Genomic DNA, 18,712 nt, shown 5'->3' with positions numbered 1-18,712 from the left:
TATTCCATTGTATGGACATACCACATTTTCTTTATGCATTCATCCATCATCCAACACTTAGATTGTTTCCATGTCTTGGCTTTGTAAACAATGTTCTGATGGATGAACATGGGAGGACAGATATCTCTTTGAGATCCTGATTTCAATTCTTTTGAGCATATACCCGCAAGTGGAATTGCTGGCCTGTATTGGTATGAAGTTTCAGTTATACAAGATAAATTATTTCTAGAGATCTGCTGTACAGCATAATGCCTATAGCCAACAATACTATATTATGCACTTAAAAGTTGTTAGAGGGGTAGATATCATGTACGTGTTCTTACTGCACACACATTGACACACACACAAAGGAACACAGGAAAACTTTGGGAGGTGATGGATATGTCTACTACCTTGACTGTGGTGATAATTTCACAGGTGTCTACATATGTCAAACTCATCAAATTGTACACATTAGTTATGTACAGTTCTTTGTGTGCCAATTATACTTCAATAAAGCTGCTCTTTAAAAAAAGAAAGAGGGCTTCCCTGATAGTGCAGTGGTTAAGAATCCGCCTGCCAATGCAGGGGACACGGGTTCGAGCCGTGGTCCGGGAAGATCCCACATGCTGCAGAGCAATGAAGCCCGTGGGCTACAACTACTGAGCCTGCGCTCTAGAGCCCGTGAGCCACAGCTACTGAGCCCGTGAGCCACAACTATTGAAGCCCGCGCGCCTAGAGCCCGTGCTCCACAACAAGAGAAGCCACCGCAATGAGAAGCCCACGCACCGCAACAAAGAGTAGCCCCTGCTCGCCGCAACTAAAGAGAAAGCCCATGTGCAGCAACGAAGACCCAACACAGCCAAAGAATAAATATTTTTTAAAATCTTAAAAAAAATTCTTTTTTAAATACTTTAAAAAAAAATTTTTTAAATACTTTAAAAAGAAACAAAGAAAGAAAAATATTGACTTTGGGGCTAGGAGAATATATTTTCTTTATGTTAGTGAAATATTCTACAATTCCTGTATTACTGAGTTTTCTTTTTTTTTAATCAGAAGTCATTGCTGAATTTTATTAAGAAGTTTTTCAGCATTACTAGTGATGGTCATATGACTTTTTCATTAAATCTGGCAAAGCAATGAATTCTATTGATAGATTATCTAATATTAGACCACCTTTACATTTCTGGCATAAGCCCCAGTTGGACAAGGTATATTTTTCATTGTGTTGTTGGATTATTCATACTGATATTTTATATTGGATATTTGCATCAACATTCATAAGTGAGATTGGTCTTTGGCTTTAAGTTTGGCTTTATTTATTTCTGTACAATCTTTAGCAGATTTTGGCATAAATGTTATACTTGGGTCATATAAAAATTTGTAAGTTTGCCATATTCTAGAATATTTCAAGTAGAGTTGGAATTAACAGCCCTTTAAAATTTTGGCAGAATTCCCCTCTAAACTATATCTGTTGCCTTTTTTGTGTGTTTAGATCTTTGTCAACTCTATTTCTTTTATGGAAATTGGTCTGTTTAGTCTATCTCTCCCTGAGTCAGTTTTATATAAATTATAGTCTTCCTGGAAAAGTGTCTGTTTCATCCAGGCCATCAAATTCATCACATATAATTTTATGAAATGCTTTCATGATTTTTTTAATTTGTTTTTACTCTTCTCAGAGGTATTGCTTCCTTGTCATTGTGAATTTGTGCTCTGTTCCTTTTTCCTCTGTTGGTTAGGTTAGTTGGTGTTTTCTGTTTTATTGATTTTTGTTTTGGCAGTGAACCAGTTTTTCGATTATTAATAAGTCCTACTTTTTAATTTTTCTAACTTTAATTTCTCCTTTTCTATTTATTATTTCTTCATTCAGTTTCGGTGTGTTTTAGAGATGAGGAAACTTGGACTGACCACACACTCTTTGTAGATGTTGTACTAGTCAGGGTTTTAATTTGCAAGCAACAGAAGCTGATCCTGACTGATTTAAGCAGAAAAAGAGCTGATCAGAATGATATTGGGTCTCTGACAGAAATGGTGAGAGGGCTGGAGAACCAGCTTTGAGGTTAAACAGCCAGGAAAAAACACCCCAAACCACAACTCAGAACTAGTTCTGGTGAGAAATCTGCTATCACTACTGCAGGTGCCTGACAGGCTGAACGATGCCACTTAGCTCGAGTTCACTGCCACCAACACATCCTACAGAAAACAGTAGGGAAAAGAAAGGGGAAAGACAATGCCTTAGCTGATCAGCATTGTTGGCCTGGTGAGGTGATCGAAACCTTCCTTCCCGAGGAGTCTGACTCCTTGGTGGTCCTCCCAGTGGGGCTCAGATTCAGCCAAATGCCATCAAATGTCCCCATTCCAACTCTCCAGGTCCAGTCTTTTCGAAGCGTGCCCTTCGTTTCACTTATAAGACCCGGTGGAATAATTCGGCAACTTGCAGCGTTAAACCCAGGTTCGTTGTGGGTGATCTCAACCTGCGCACGTAAGCTAGAAGAGAGTCTTAGCACTATCATAGAAAGCCTAGTTATCCTACCGTGGTTTGAGCCAAGAATTTAAGTCTTGGAGCTTGTCATCCTTTTGCTTTACGATCTGCAGCACATTGAGAAGCAAACGCCTACCTCGTAGTACTGGGCACATCGGTTCAGGGAACTAGATGATTATTTAATTAGGTGGCTAGCAGACTGTTGTCAGGTCTGCAGAAGCGATCTTGAGGCCAAAGTGGCAGGAGAGACCATCAGAGTCTGTATTCCAGCTGTAAGGGAGACTGGAAAACAAAGGGTATTAATGGGAGTGCAGCAAAAAGGAAGAATATGAGAATGATTTTAGAGAAATAACCAATGGGGCTTCTTGACTGCTTAATTAAAACGTCTGAGAGAGACAGGGGCCGTTGAGCAGGGTGGTCTGTAAGCCCGATCGCAGTGCAGTTCTGTAAACTTCAGTGATTGGAAAGGGTGTCAGTGGTCATCTCGTTACATACTGGCCACGTTTTTGAGCAATCACTTGTTATCCGGACAGTTCCAGCAACAGGAAACCGGTTACATAAACACGATTCCCAAAGAATCGTGTGACAGCTCCGACTGGCAGAATCCAGCCCGGTGTTGTTACCTCTTGAGATTACACGGAACACACCTTGCTCTGTTCACCTGGGAGCCCCGCTGGCATCCGGTGTGAGGGTGGCCGGTCGATGCCGCCATTCCTTCCAGGTTCTCAGGCCATCGATCCACCTCCTCCGAGCTGCTACCAGGACTGAGTGCGCTCCTGGGATCAGAGCGCCAGGCCGAGTGGAGCCAGCTGCCCCCTCCCTGCCTGGAGGCTGGAGGTCCCCCTGGCTCGGGGCTGGCGGCCACCCCACCGCTGACTCACACCCGCCTGGCTTCCTGTCGAGAGAACTGCATTTTCCTCTCTGCTCTTGCTGAGCTCTCTTTCCTCCAGTCTCTGCTTATGCTGTTGATGTTTTGCTTTGTTGAGGCCCGGGGACTGGACCTTGCATTTCTTACTGGTAAATTTCACCTTTTCGTTTGCAATTTGTCCTTCGGCCAATCTGTCATGATCTTTGGGTAGCTGAAAGCAAAGGAGAGGGAAGCATTTTATTGATTTGCAGTGTAAGGTCACCAGGAATCAAGTGACACCCACCTCCAGATTTGGGCCCGACAGAGAAGGAAATAAGTTCCCACCTTTCCTCAGGTCCTTCTCAGGATATAAGTTCCCACCTGTTCAGAACCTAGAGCCAGAGTGGAGAAAGAAAGCCATTGTCGCATCTTGTTCTTTTTTTATTGGAAGCTGGCAGCTGCTACCACACCTCCTGTCTATGGACCCATCTGCCTCTAGATTGTAACAGTCAACACTCACGTGTTTTCATTTTCTGAGAGAAAATAAGCATTTCATAGAAGAAGAAACTAATGGCCCCAAGTCATATAACCAAAAATTGCTAATTAAAAATGTGATACCTTTGCCCATCAGATTGGCACAAAATTTTCAAACCTTTGCACAATGATGTATGTTCATGGATGTTAACGTCACTGTGTATAATGGCTAAAAATTCGAAAGGAAGAAAGTAATTCTCCATCCAAAGGTACTTTGTTGTGATTTTTAGAGTTCCATTTCCCTCAACTCATTTACAAGCCTGAGTGAAATGAAGGGTAAAGTTTATCATTCTCCAAAATAAAAGCACACTCGAAGCAACAAGATAGAGCAGAGGTGTCTATCATGTAGCTCTCGGGGCAATGTAGTCTCCCTAAATCTGCTCCTTCCAGGGGCTTCCAAATCTCAAGAGTATGGAAATGCCATCCTCCAGGTGCCCAGGTCATTTACGTTTATCGAAGTGTTTTCATAGAAGCTCTTTATGTATTTTGTTTATTCAATTGTAGCTCACTACAAATTCATCAACTTTGTTCAAGGGGTCTCTTGTCACGCAGATATTTTTTATCTTTTGTAAGAAAATCTGGGACTTGGTTCCTTTATAGTTTTTGTGAGTTGTTTGGCTTCTCACAATTATATTCATGGAATAATTCAACATAAAAGATTAAAAGAAAATGTAGGAAAATGCTTTTTTATCATCTTGTGTCAGGCTGGATGAGCCCAGAGGCCCTGTGTAGCCAAGCCCCAAGGCATGCTGGGCCTCCACACCTGTTGTCTCCTGTCAGGGATCAAAGTCGCGTTCCTTCTGCCGTGGAGCACCTTGTTTTCTTGCCTGTCTCCCTCCAGGTAGAGCCTCACGATGCCTCCCGCCGTGCTGCGTAACTTTGCCTTCTTTACACATCAGAACTGTGCCTGCTTTATATCAACACGCCAGCTAGGTCCCCTCGTGGGCTGCTTTGTTGTCCCCTCCCAGGCCTCCTTTTCCGTGGTTGTTTCGGTTTATCACCACCAGTTCCTATTTCACAAGAAGCAAGTCTGTTACATTGTGGCTTTTAGCGCTGACAAGAAATCCGTGGTTTGGGGTCTTGGGCCCTGAGCATGGTGTAATTAGAAATTAAACTGACGTTTAAACTGTAATTTAACTCCACCGAAATTTTCACACCAAAGGAGAACTCTCACATGGCCTTGCTGGCAAGAAGTACACTCTTCACAGTCTTACACCCTAAAATGTTATTTTGGTCAATATTATAAAGTAAATATGAAAGAAGTGAAATTACCTCCGAGACAGATGCTTGACTCAGAATGTTGTAACATTTGCGACCTTTTGAACTTTAAAGAACAGATCACTCTCACACTCTTTAAACTATTTAGGCACAGAAAAAGATGCAAGCTTCTTCAGGAACCCTGATAGCAAATTCATAAAACTATGGATCAATCTCACTTCATAGAGACATGACAAACGAATTCCAGATGCATTGAGTTTAAATGGAAGACAATGAAATATAATTTCTACAAGAGAAAGTTGTAGGATCTCAATCTGATCTTGGGGTGGGGAAAACCTTTCTAAACATGGTAGAAAAACTATAAAGGGAAAGACAGATTTTTGCTATACGAGAATAAAGCACTTCCGTTCATTCATTTATTCAGTCCTTCAGCAAATATTTACTGAGCATCTCCTGCATGCTGGGCACGATTTTAGGCACTGGTGCTTCAAAAACAACATAAACTTATAAGGCAAATGAGTTTATATCCTTAACTTCTAGGAATAATCCTTGTAAATCATTAGGGAAAAGATCGGCCTCGCAATGGAAAAATGGGCATAGAAAAAGGTCTACAAAGGGATGTGACACATAAGAAGTAATATACAACCTCCTGAGACACCAGACAAATACACATTTAAACAACAAGCAGTCCTATGGGACTGCTGTATCTTTCACAGAGGTTTCTGAGAAACAAAGTAACTTATTTCTGAATGCATGTTTATGTGATTCCCCTCCGTGAAACTCATTGAAAAGAGTCCAAAATAGAGCAGGAAAATCTAACCAAGTCATGGAAAGACCTGAGATGGGTTAGACGTCTCATCTACCCCTGGAAGGGTACAGCTTTGACGAAATAGGAGAAAGATTTGTGAAGGATGCCAGTGAAAAATCCTTAACTGAGGAACGAGAGGACAATGGTGTGGGCTACTCCTCCCCCCGGACGCTCAGCCCTCAGGAGCTGAGAGGGACTGCGAGGGGAACAGGGCGGAAGCCGGACGCAGCGGGCAGCGGCTTGAGGGGCTTGCTCTGGACCGGTGCTCATCACTTCACCCAGCAAACATTTCTGCATCCTGATTGGCACGTGCGTTCCCGGCATGCAGAAATGCACTGGGGTCAGCAGGGAGGAGGCCCAGGGAATTGGCCTTGAACTGTAAACAATAAAGGGGTCTTCCTTCTAACAGATGTCTGTCCTTTGAGCCCAGCAAGTTGTGAAACCAAGCTGAAAGCCAGGCTGTTCTTTTCCTCTCTAGGTACCTGGGGACGAGTCTGCCGCCGGCAGGTGCCCTCTGGGAGCTCAGCTTCTCCCAGGCCGAGACACGGGCTTCAGTCAGCACTGGCATCCTGTGGGCTCCCGGGCGGAACCGCTTCTCTTGAGTCACAGTTTTGTGCTGGCCAGAGGCTGGGAGGCGGTTTTGGCAACTTCCTGCAGCCAAAACAGTGTTTCGTGCTGATGAGCCGCCCCGTAACCATCACTCTGGGGCCGTTAGCTGCCTGCCAGCTGGGACCCGTCTCCTGCCCGCTGTCTCCTCTTTCCGTCCCTCCTGCCCTCCGGCAGCTGAGTCACGGGTAGCACGAGTGTTAACAGCACCGACGGCTCCACTTCTGAAGAATGAATGTGTGGCTGTCGTGTCATGTTTTTGGAAAGCCTTCCCAGAGGCCGGTGTTAGGTCAATGCCCACCTCTATCTTTTCAGTCCTGTTATCATTTCCTTATTTAAATGTGAATATGTAATTCAGGCAGAATTTATTTTGATTACAGGTGGAATGAGCTAGACATTCATTAACTTGTTCAACAAGATTGACTGAGCTTGCTCTCGGCACCAGGCACCGGGGGGAGCATTTTAGAGCGCTTTTCCTCAGCATTAAACCTCAGCTACCTTACATCTAATAACACAAGAGACCAGGTTTTCCGAATGCCTTCCAAATTCACGTATTTCAGGAGAAAGAAGGGGTGGGCCTCCTGCTGGAGTGTGAGCTCATTTGTATAAAATGGGGCCAGATTTTCTCCTTTCCAAGACCTTTTGTCCTAGACTTGGTAACCAAGTCCACACTCTCGCCCCATCCCAGTTGGTTCACATCACGCCTTTCCTCCTGCGTAGAGAATGCTCTAAGGACCTGTGTGCAGGTTAAATGATTTCATTTAATCCATCCAAAGCACTTCAACCAGTTCCCTGGACGTGCGTGTTACCTATTATTATTACTATTGTGCATTCCAAGGGATCCGTGTCATCGCATCGTTCATGGACTCCTTCGGAGACAGTCCCAGGAGCCCTCACCCCCGTGTGCTCAGCTTGAGCAGCGGCGAAGGAACGTACCAAGGGGACACCCTTGGGTGTGAGGGTCATATTATTTCATTTGTAAGTGTCCAGTTCAGAAATGATGAGAAACCACCCAGGACATTGAGTGGCACTTAGGTCTCAGTACACGAGGAAGGTCAAGTCCACGTCACGTAGAGTGGCACACTTATCTCTGCCGAACAGTCCTCCTCAGGGTTCCTCCTTCCACATCGCAGAGATCCAGGACTTGTCTGCCTCTCTTGACAAGGCCTGGAAGCGGAACCCGTGGGCCAGGCCGTCTCCAGGACAATCACAGGAAGCTATTCCACGCCTGCGACAAGTCCCGGCTCTGTGTGGTGGCAGGCAGAAGGTTACAGGCCATCAGGCTGAAGGGTCACCAGCAATCCCGGGGCTAGTGGCGCTGAGCCAGGACCAAGAGGACCATGTAACCTGCTCCTGGAAATTCCCGACCCCCCGCCCTCGGGTCCCCTGGCTTTTGTGGTCCCCCTTGGCGAGGAAGTAGAAGGCGGAGAGAAGGGGCCCCCTTGAGTAAAGCACAGCAGAAAATAGAACATTAACCAGGACTTTGTTTCTTCAATGATGTTCGCCTTTTGCAACACATAACCGCACCCCAAACTTCCTGAGTGTTTTCAAGGTGACACCACTGGGAAGAAAATGGGAGCTGGGCTTAAAGGAGCGGGTCTTGGGAAGTTACTATAAACCTCCAAGTTGTTACCAAATGCTTTCTTTCATCTCGTGTTCTGGGACCACATCCAAGATTCCCGGGGGCCTTACAAATGGCAGTTGGTGGTGGAGTTGTTAGGTTTTCTAAACACTCACTAACATTTACTAAGTATCCGTTAATAGCAACACAACGAGAAGAAAAACACAGTGGGGGAAGTGTGTTCCAGTCAGAAGAAGGGGGATGAAGAAAGATGTAAAAGGAAATGAAAAGTCAGTCAATCAGACAAGAGCCAGTCTTAATCCTCTTGCCTCTTTTCCCTCCGTGTCTTCTGGACTCCAGCGAAGAATGTTTGTGTGTGAAGGGACAGAAAGATTCCACTTTGGAGCTAGATCGGGGAAACAGCTTTGACAGTTCCGCGTGACAGGACAGTCTGCGGAAAGCTAACACTCCATCTCTCTGAGGACCAGCTTCTTTTTCTGGAAAATTAGCTGCCTTGAGCACTTGGTAACACATGACGCAACAATAGCACCTGCCCCATCATAAAGCAGTCTCTATTCAGCTTCGACCCCTCCCCTCCCTCAGGCCCACTGTGGCTTCCACCATTTGGCCACCACCCCCTCTTTAGCTTCATCTTCTGTCACTCTAACCTTCCTGGCACCCACAAATTCGTCCACGTGGTATATTCTGTCATAGCACATGGCCCTCGAGACCATCATGAGCATCCTGCATGCGACCCATTCGATAAAACATCTTTGTGCCAGAGTACTGAGTCCATTTCCACTGGATGTAATGATTGCTGCATTTAGATTGAAATCGAGCATCTTACTTGTACTTTTGATGTGCTCCCCACTTCCTGTAGGTTTCCTTTTCTTTTCTGTACTTTCTTGAGTTCTTTTGGATTGAGCATCTTTTTGTAAACTTATTTAGAAACTTAGCTAGATCCCCAGGAGTTTGTAAACAAACAGGAGCTGCTGTAGGTTTCACCTGTTGTATGTGCGTGTGTCTGTGTGTCTCAGTGCAGTTTCATTGCACGTGTAGATTCCTGTGACCACCACTGCAATCAATATACAGATCTGTTCCAACATGAGGATTCCTCCTGTTAAGCTTTTCCAGCCAGCTCCCCCCCCCCCAGTCCTGCCCTCACAGAGCACACAGGCTAGATGGGCACAGGCTAGAGTCCCAGGGCGAGCTGGAGACCAGCTGATGTTCATGGGCCAGGTCTTGGTTTCTGAAGTTCCTTTCTTCTGCATGTAATTTCTCATGCTCCTCAAACAAGTTCCACTTCCAACTTTGCACCACGGAATTTGCACACAACGCGAACACATTTCACACTAGAGCTAGGCCTTGCCACCCATAGCTCCTTGGCAACATCTCTTCTCGGTGTTGTCCTCTAATCAAGGCATCTCCTGCAGCCTGACAGATAAGGCCCCTGCGAGAACAGCTCAGAAGCCCAACACATGCAAGCAATCAGAATAGACTCAGATTTTGGAGTCTGAGCCCCAGATACTGGAGCCCTGGACACTCCTGGCCAGGGCAGCACGGAGCACATCCACAGGTCCAAAGGGGAAGAGGCCTGCACGGTTCCTTGGGCAGCTTGAGTCGAAAACTGCCCTGGCTCAGATGACAGTAATATTGAAGGATCAAAACCCACAGCTCCAAGTGCAGCTCGATGGAGGTTTCGTTCCCTCAGCCCGAGTTGGAAAGCCGGTCGATGCCGGCAGCTTGCTGATGGGTCCTGTGCACATGCGGAGGAAATGATTTCATAGCTTTGGGATTTCACCGCTGCAGAGGGGGCAGGGGGCCAATTCCGCTGAAACAAAGGGACAGTAATCACTCTGGCCAGAAGAGCAGTTTAAATCAGAGGTGTCTCTTTACAGCCTCAGAGACTTGCAGGATGTTTCTCAGTTCACTTCAGTGTCTTTCGACGATGGATACAATCCAGACAGGGCACTTCACTTTTATTGGAGTGAATTCTGGAGCCCAAGAAGTGAAACTTGGTTAACCCAGCCAGGTTTATTTTATTGTGCAAATAGAACTGAGTGTAGGAATAAAGTGCTCAAACTTTGAACCTTTGTCCATGGTAATCTTCAGCCTCAATAGCCTGTGTTATTAACTGAGAAAGGCTCATCTTAGAAACGTGTAGCTAGGGACTTCCCTGGTGGCACAGTGGTTAAGAATCCACCTGCCAATGCAGGGGACACGGGTTCGAGACCTGGTCCGGGAAGATCCCACAGGTCACAGAGCAACTAAGCCCGTGCGCCACAACTACTGAGCCTGCGCTCTAGAGCCTGCAAGCCACAACTACTGAGCCCACGTACCACAGCTACTGAAGCCTGCGCGCCTAGAGCCCGTGCTCCACAACAAGAGAAACCACTGCAATGAGAAGCCTGCGCTCTGCGACGGAAGAGTAGCCCCTGCTCGACGCAACTAGAGAAAGCCCGTGTGCAGCAACGAAGACCCAACACAGCCAAAAATAAATTAAATAAATAAATTAAGAAAAAGAAAAGAAACGTGTAGCTGACACCCCAGTGTACTCAGTGTGTGGATGGAGCATTTGCTGTGTTTGAGTTAAAAGGCTCGGACCAAGCCTTGCCCGACTGCCTAAGGTCCAGCCTCGAGAACTCGTCTGTCTGGTTCCCCATCACATCCCCAGTTCCTAGCACGTAAATATGTGATGAGTAAATCCTGGTGATGAGGTTTGTTATGAACCCACAAAGCTAGTCATGTTTCTCAAGAGTTGTGTTTTAAACCTAGGTCCAGGGCACTGTGAAATCGTGTGGAATTAGTTCACTCAACAAGTATGAGCATGGTCTCGAAGCCGGACCTTAGGCATGGGTCTGAAGTTTCTGGGAAAGATCTAGGTTGGAAACATAATTTTGTAAATCATCAGCAAATAGATGGTTGTTAAGAGAAATGATACTGGGTGAGGCCATGAGGGAGAGTGCGTGTAGTTCAATAAGGGAAAACCGTCCAGAACAGTGTGTGTATGTGCACGTGCGTGCACACGCACATTCACATGCACACACGTTTCTTTTTTTTTAATTAATTTTATTTTGGGTGTGCTGGGTCTTAGTTGCGGCATGCAGGCTGTTTAGTTGTGACATGTGGGCTCTTAGTTGCGGCATGCAACTTAGTTGCGGCATGTGGGATCTAGTTCCCTGACCAGGGATCGAACCTGCGCCCCCTCCATTGGGAGTGCGAAGTCTTAACCACTGGACCACCAGCGAAGTCCCTGCACACATGTTTGTGATGAGAGAAGGTCCATGAATTTCATCATGTTTTCTAAGGGGTTCACAACCCATAAAAGGATAGGAATTCAGTGTTGAAACGGTCCATCTTGAACTCCCTTTTCACCTCTTCCTTCCTTCTCATCCTTGGCCAGTTAGGTACCTTTAGAAAGGGTGCTGCTTCTATGAATCACAATCTGTAGAGATGCTTGTTAAAAATGCACATTCCTGGGCCCCAAGCCAGGCCTGGTGAGTAAGCCTTTCTGGACGTGAGATCCAGGAATGTGCATCTTTAGCAGGTCCTTGGGGAGTCTGTTCATTTCTCCCCAGGGAGCTGCTAAAAATGCACTTCTGGTTCACTAAGCACTTCTTCGATGCTTAAGATGTTGTTCCACACATCCAGTGAATTTTTCATTTCAGATATTGTACATTTACCTCCACAAGTTCCATTTTGTTCTTGTCTATATCTTCTATCTCTCTCCTCGTTATGTACACATTTTCCTTTAAATGTCATACATTATAAGAGCTGTTTTAAAAACATTGTGTGCTTATTTCATCACCTCTGTCATTTTTAGGTCTCTGTCTATTGTATGATTTTTCTCCTGATTATGAACCACATTTTCGTGCTTCTTTGCATTTCTAGTAATTTGGGGGGAATGCTTTACATCATAAACATTATATTGTTGAGTGTCTGGGTTTCATTGTCTTCCTTTAAAAAGTCTTGAGCTGTCTTTGTCAGGTAATTCAGTAACTTGAAAGCTTCTGAGGTGTGGCCTTTCTAGAGTCTCTACTGAATGTTTCAGGTTTCTCCACTTGAGCTGGTCTGAACATCTCCCAGCCCTGTGTGAGCTCGGGTAGTCATTCACTTTGTGGGTGTCCACGAGTTGTTTTTGAATTCACCTCATGGGGTTTCACCCAACACGTGTGGGTGTTAGTATTCAGCCTAAGTCCCGTGAGGGAATTCCCAGGTAGATTTCTGCAGCTCTTTCTTTACCCTCTCTTTTCAGCACCCTCCTCTTTGGTGCCTTTCCCTACAAATTCCAGCTACCTCAGCCATCCAGAATGCTCATCTGTCTTCTCAACTCTGCCAGTCATATTACATTAGGGCCCACCCTAATGACCTTATTTTAACTTGATACCTCTGTAAAGACCCTGTCTCCAAATAAGGTTACCTTCTGAGGTATTGAGGATTAGGACTTAAACACAGGAATTTTTTTGGGGGGGGTGGGGGGAACACTTCAATCCGTAACAGGGAAACTCAGATTCAAGTCTCAGTCCCTCTTCCCTGGATGGGAAGTCTGCCATTGAACAGCAGCCGCCTGAGCCTTGCAAGTGCTTGTACCTGGGGGCGGGGTGGTCCCTCTTTATCAAGAAACCAACCAGGAGGTGTTTGTAAACACAGAATCAGCAACGGGCCTGTGATCTCAACACACCTTCCTGGAGGAGTTCAGTTGTACCTTCTTCGTATCTGAGAAATGAGTACAAACACTCTTCCACAAGGTTACAGGACGTTGCAGGTTTTTGTTGCTGGAGATGATACTGGTGGGCTGGCTGAAAAGGCTGATGGGAAACAGATCTTTCTATGGTCAGAGCTAGAAGAGCCCTCAGGGCCCACCGGTGTGCAGTGGGAGAAGCGATTTGCCAGGGCAAGCTGACAGTGTTTTGCTGTGGAATCCCGCAATCCTGCCCTTGTGAAATGTGAACATCTCCCCAGTCGGAAGAGCCCGCAGCCCCTGGGTCCCACCGTGCTCAGTGCCTGGCACATAGTGAACGCAGCCATGAACATGCCCTATCCAGAGGAATTGTTTTAAAATCCTTTTCAGTGTAAAAGAAAACACAAATACAGCAAACCACATAAGACAAATGTACAGCTTAATGAATTATGATTAGGTGGCGACCCCCCCCTTTTAACCGCCAACCACTTGAAAAATACCTTTGCCACCCACTCTGCAGCCCCGTCATGTGCCCCACCTGGACCACAGCCTCCCCCCGCCCCATGAACGACTGCTATCCTGACATGTACAGAAATCTCTTTGCGTTTTTAGATGTCTTTATCACTCAAAAGAGCATCCCCTAGACACTATAATACAATGGAATATTACTCAGCCATAAAAAAGAGTGAAACAATGCCGTCTGCAGCAACAGGGATGGACCTAGAGATGATCATACTAAGTGAAGTCAGTCAGACAGAGAAAGACAAATATCACATGATATCACTTATATGTGGAATCTAAAAAAGCGATGCAAATGAACTTATTTACAAAACAGATACAGACTCACAGACATAGAAGAGAAACTTACAGTTACCAAAGGGGGTGGGGAAGGGATAAATTAGGAGTTTGGGATTAGCAGATATACACTATTATATATAAAATAACCAACAGGGACCTACCATATAGCACAGGGAACTATATTCAGTATGTATCTCATAATAACCTATAATGGAAAAGAATCTGAAAAAGAATATATGTATAACTGAATCGCTGTGCTGTACACCTGAAACTAACACAACACTGGAAATCAACTATACTTCAATAAAAAATAATCCCACAGAAAATTTCTGATACATCTTTTAAGACTCATTTGCTCCATAGATCACCTCTGTCCTTTCTTTTTCTTGTCATTTATCTGTTGAAGAACCTGGGCCTTTGATCACAGAATTTCCCACTGTCTGGCTTTGCGGGTGGAACTTTCACGTCTGCTCGTTCCTCTTCATAAGTTAGCAACTGTTGAGGCTGAACACCTCTACCTATGATTTCACTGTGGAGAGCAGAATGGTGAGATTCTAATTCTATCATTGGTTTTCCTTTGTTAAGCAGAATACATTTATGAAAAGATAATGAAGTGGTTCCATCACAGCCTCTGAGGATGACAAATTCTTTTTTCTCTTTTAATATCATGATGAACTCCCAGATTTAAACATATCTGATGGATTTCAAGCCACCGTAATTATTATATTTATTAAAGCTCGAATTGTTCCATCTTCGACCAGTGGGAGTATCTTCAGGTTGGCTCCTGAGTCCTTTTGATAACTTCCTTGTGGAACAGTGTTACTATGAAGAGCTTCACTTTGGTGCTGGCTGCTTGCTCTCAAGGGTCTTTGTCACATGTCTCTCACTTCCAGAAGCCCAGAAGCCTGGCTTCACCTACTTAGCAAAGAGCTCCAAGAACACGTTATTTCTGCTTTTCTATAATCACAACTCTTAGGCAGAGATTTAAAAACCTGAGGGAGGGCGTGCTGGCAAGTTTCGCGTGCAGACTGTGCTGGACGCTGCTGCTTCCTGGGCCCTTCTTCAATCTCAGCTTGGCTCCCACGTCGTCCCGGAGGGTGCCTCTTGTGTGTGCCCGCAGCATTTTGGCTCTCCCTTATTATAGCACTGATCTCGCTGACTGCAGTTGTCTGTTTATCCATATGCCCACTTCCCCTGCTGCCCACGAGACTGAGTGGCAGGGCCCGTGGCTTGTTGAGCAGTGGCCAGCATATTAGGGTGTCAACAGATAATTGCTGAATGAATGTCTGGGTCATTCTTCTCCTACCAGAGCGCGCTCGTTACCCGGGGTTGAAATCTACCCATTTCATATTTCCACCCCTCTCGGCATCCCAGCTACATGGTGAGCTCTTTCAGGGACCAGTTCTAACCCCCTTCCCCATCTCCACCATCTGGCAGGATGCATTGTGGACCCCTCCCCCACTGCCCACCAACACTGTTATTAAAGGATAAGAAATGTGTTTCTATAAAACTAAGAGCAGTTAACTTGAAACTTGTTTCAGCATCCAGTTTGACTTCCTCTTTTAGAATCATTTTTGGGAAGTACAACAAAGTTCCTCTTCACATTTCCCTACCGAAGTGGCCTTTGGAAAGTTTGGGGTACCCCGGGCACCCCAGGGCGTTCTCTCATCCTGACGGTGATGCTGGAGCTCCCTCCACCCTATCCAGTACCATGTTTTTGTGACAGGAATTTATTGAATGATTAATGCTTCTCTCCCTCTTCCATCACTCAGGAACCTACAAACATGCTGTTATTTCTCTTGTCTTAAAAACAAAGACTTAATTACACTGCTTTGTCCCTCTTTCAAGTGGCCAGATCTCTCCTTAGAGCTTTACACCATCATTAAAGGCACGGTTTCCTCCTCCCTGTCCCAACCGCATGTGGGGTGACCGCCACCCTTCTGATGCTGCCTCTTGCCATGGCCTCAAAGCAGCTTTCAATTCTGAGCCCTGATTGCAGGTCGCCTGTGAGAGCCGCCTCTCCCTCTTCATGGCCGCATCAGATTCTCTGCTGCCTCAGATCTCCCAGCCCCTGGGCAGGGAGGGAGCTGAGAACACTGCACACGGTGCCCATTCCCTTTTCTCCGGGCCTCTGGGTGAAAGTCGGTGGGCATATAAACAAGTCAGGCACACCTGAAGCTGCAGTGGCACGCAGAGCATCATTCTCTTTTCTTTTTTGGTCATGGTAAGCTTTGCCAGATCATCTGACCTCAAGGCTTGGCTCTTTCCCAGATTCCTATTGTCATGGTGCTTCTCAGCGGGGAATAGAGCATCGCTTTAGGCCAGACAATGCCTGCCCCATGCCCCGGCCCCCAGCCTTTATGACGGGCTGACCTAGGGGGTGGATGCAGAAGTGTCTTCCATCTTTAAAAAAATCCCTGGACCCCAGAGCTCTCCCCCTTTACAATCAGACATCTCTAAAGAATTGCCCACAGTCCCCTCTCTCTATTTTTTTTACTTCATATTTAGTGATCCTTCCACCCTCACTTGAGTTCAAATCTATTCCTACAGCTTCTTAGCTGTGTGACCTTGGGCTCATGAATTTCTCTGAACCTCAATGTTTTCATACATAAAATGGACATAAAAATAGTTACCTGTCCCATAGGATAGTTTTGGAGATGAAATAGGTTATGGTAAAGCCCTTAGAAAACAGTCTCTCACATAGGAAGCAGAACCAGCACGTTACTTAATTCTCTGAGAATTCTACTTGTATTTTAATCTTCATTGGGGATTTTAAAGAAAGACAATCACATCAACCTCGGCTAATGATAATCCTCTTTCCTCTCCAGTGTACACTATTTTTCTTTACTTGTTGAGCAATTCTCTACAAGTTAAATGACCACGTTAGATGGCACTGATTTGACTGTATGATACTGGCTTTTGGCTTGAGGTAGACAGTGATAAGAAAGCTTCCTTCTTGTTTTTCATTATTAAGTTGTTTTTTTAAAAAAAAGCATGGGCACACATAAATTTGTACTGCATGCCTTTGCTGCATCACTTGTGATGACTGCATAGTTCTCATCGACCTGGGGGTGTGGGTCCCATCACTACACTCCCCAGCGATGACCGATCATTAAAATCACTGACGAAAGCCGACTTGAAGAGGCTGCGCGCGTCCTTTTCATCCAACGCCGCCGCCGGCTGGGCCTCGCGCCTCGCTGTTACGGCAGGCGGTGTCCTCGTCCGTCCGGCGGAGTCTGAGAAGCCGTGTCCGCTTGCCTCCCCGCAGGCCTGGCGCAGGCGCTGGTTCGTGCTGCGGCGGGGCCGCCTGAGCGGTGACCGCGACGTCCTGGAGTACTACCGCAGCCAGCGCGCCCGCAAGCCCATCCGCGCCATCGACCTCAGCGAGTGCGCCGTCTGGAAGCACGTGGGCCCGGGCTTCCTTCGTAAGGAATTCCAGAACCATTTCGTGTTCGTTGTCAAGACTGCATCTCGCACGTTCTATCTGGTGGCCAAGACGGAGGAGGAAATGCAGGTGTGGGTGCACAGCATCAGTCAGGTGTGCAACCTCGGCCACCTGGATGACATAGCAGGTAAGAGCGGACGGGGGCTCCTGAGGCTAAGGGGGGCGGGGGCCGCTGCGCTTGCGCCGAGGAGCTCCGGAAAGGACCCGGCGGCCGAGCCGCGAGCCACGCGCGCTGCCCGCGGAGCGTGATGGGCCACTTCGGTGGCTTCAGAGCCGCAGCTTGGCTTTGCTCTCGTGAGCTACAGGGAGCGCATGCAGTGAAAGCAAAACGTGGGTGGGGACGTCCTGTACGGCCCTGATTTTCCCCATGCTGCTGCTGCCGGTTTTTCTAGAAATATCAAATATCGCTGTCTTTTAAAAATTCTAGGAACTCCACCTTTTCTGTTGCCTACTGGGTTGTTCAGTACTAGAAGGTAGAAAGACAGAACTAAGCTACTTGTCGTAGGCAGGTAACGTTTCCTCTTATCTCCAAGTGGCTCAAGGTCTCTGCAACGGAAATGAGCTCTAAGTTTGCTGTGAGCCATTTCTGGGCAGTGGAAGCAAATGACCCATGAGGCGCTTTTTCTCTCACTCTTGCTCTCTCTCTTTTACACACACACACACACACACACACACACACACTGCCCTTTCTATATAATATACTGGGTATAAAGCACTTGGGGTTACAGTGAACTCCTCTTCATGGATTTTGTTCTTGAGGCCCTGGCACCATGCCCTGATCTTCAAACTATGAGACTTCGAATCTGCTTTCTTTTAGTCTCTTAGTCTAGCCGGCAGAACCTTACCCCTAAATCCCATGGCCTGCAGTTGTTTCAGCATTTGCCTCGTTACTGTATGCTTATCATCTGCCACTGAAATACCCACATTCTAACGCTAGGTGGCGCGGAAGAGTCAGAGTTGCATCTCTCTTTAGACAGACGTGAGGGTGTGTGTGCTTCCTGCCAGCGAAGTCCTTTTCTTTTCATGACCCAGGGAAGCTTACTAAGTGAAGCTACTCAGTCACACCGCTGCTCACGCTTCACCCCAGTCCATACATTCAGCCCACACTAGATACATATCTTCGCGTCATGTTATGTGTCTCCTCTGTTTGTTTCCTCATCTGGGAGTTATGCTAAAATATAGATACATAACATGTGTCCCAATATCCTAAGGGGAACAGAAACAAGTAAGGCACCAGGCAGAAAACAGAAAGCTCTGGCCTGAAGTTGGAGGAAGCCAGAACCCTCCATGACCTCTTTTGTTCCCTGTAGCCCCCCTCAGTTTTGACGAGGATGTAGGGGCTAAGTCCTCTTCATCTGAGAACCAAGCCTGTATTAGCTCGTCTCATCCCCAGACCGATTCTGTGGCATATGTACTATGAGCGTAGGCACTTTACAGATAAGGAAGCTTGGAGCAAGCAGGTGACTTGCCCAAGGTCAGGACAGCTAGGTACTAGAGCCTGGACTTGAACCCAGGCAGTTCTGGGCCACTCTGACTCAGGAATCCTGAATTCCTGCCAACTTGGTTCAAAAGGGAAATAGAAGCAGGCCTTTCATTGGGAGTTTATGAATGTGGACTTTACCAGCCATCACAACACTTTGTTTCTTTCATTCCTTTTCGTTAGACATCACTAACAGTCAATCATTAACGCTGTGAGGGCAGAGTTAGAACGGTTCCAGGCACATAGTAGGTGCAAGAGTAGGTATGTATATAG

General features: G+C 46.3%; 1 protein-coding gene and 1 long non-coding RNA gene across 7 annotated transcripts in view; one reads left to right on the top strand and one right to left on the bottom strand.

Moving 5' to 3' along the window:
* GAB3 (GRB2 associated binding protein 3) overlaps positions 1–18,712 on the top strand; it is a 61,278-nt gene that overhangs the window by 10,782 nt on the left and 31,784 nt on the right. For all 4 annotated transcript variants that reach the window (XR_014239454.1, XR_014239455.1, XM_082376273.1 and 1 more), the window contains exon 2: positions 16,783–17,086. Coding sequence is in view for 2 of the 4 variants with exons in the window: in XM_082376273.1 (XP_082232399.1) it covers positions 16,783–17,086 (304 nt within the window). In the remaining 2 variants the exon portion in view is untranslated. The remainder of the gene's footprint in view (positions 1–16,782; positions 17,087–18,712) is intronic.
* On the bottom strand, positions 1,905–16,863 carry LOC309620211. Of its 3 annotated transcripts, none has more exons than XR_014239457.1 (3): positions 3,654–16,863; positions 3,109–3,540; positions 1,905–2,743 (listed from the first exon to the last, which is right to left on the bottom strand). It is a non-coding gene; the product is annotated as an uncharacterized lncRNA (long non-coding RNA). The 3 variants fall into 3 exon arrangements; XR_014239458.1 differs by having other exon boundaries at positions 3,109–4,852; positions 6,351–16,863; XR_014239456.1 differs by having other exon boundaries at positions 3,109–16,863.

This window comes from Balaenoptera borealis (assembly GCF_965194805.1).
Source record: "Balaenoptera borealis genome assembly, chromosome: X".
Taxonomy (NCBI): domain Eukaryota; kingdom Metazoa; phylum Chordata; class Mammalia; order Artiodactyla; family Balaenopteridae; genus Balaenoptera; species Balaenoptera borealis.
The sequence above is the reverse complement of the archived record's forward strand: the minus strand, read 5'-3'. Positions and strand labels throughout refer to the sequence as shown.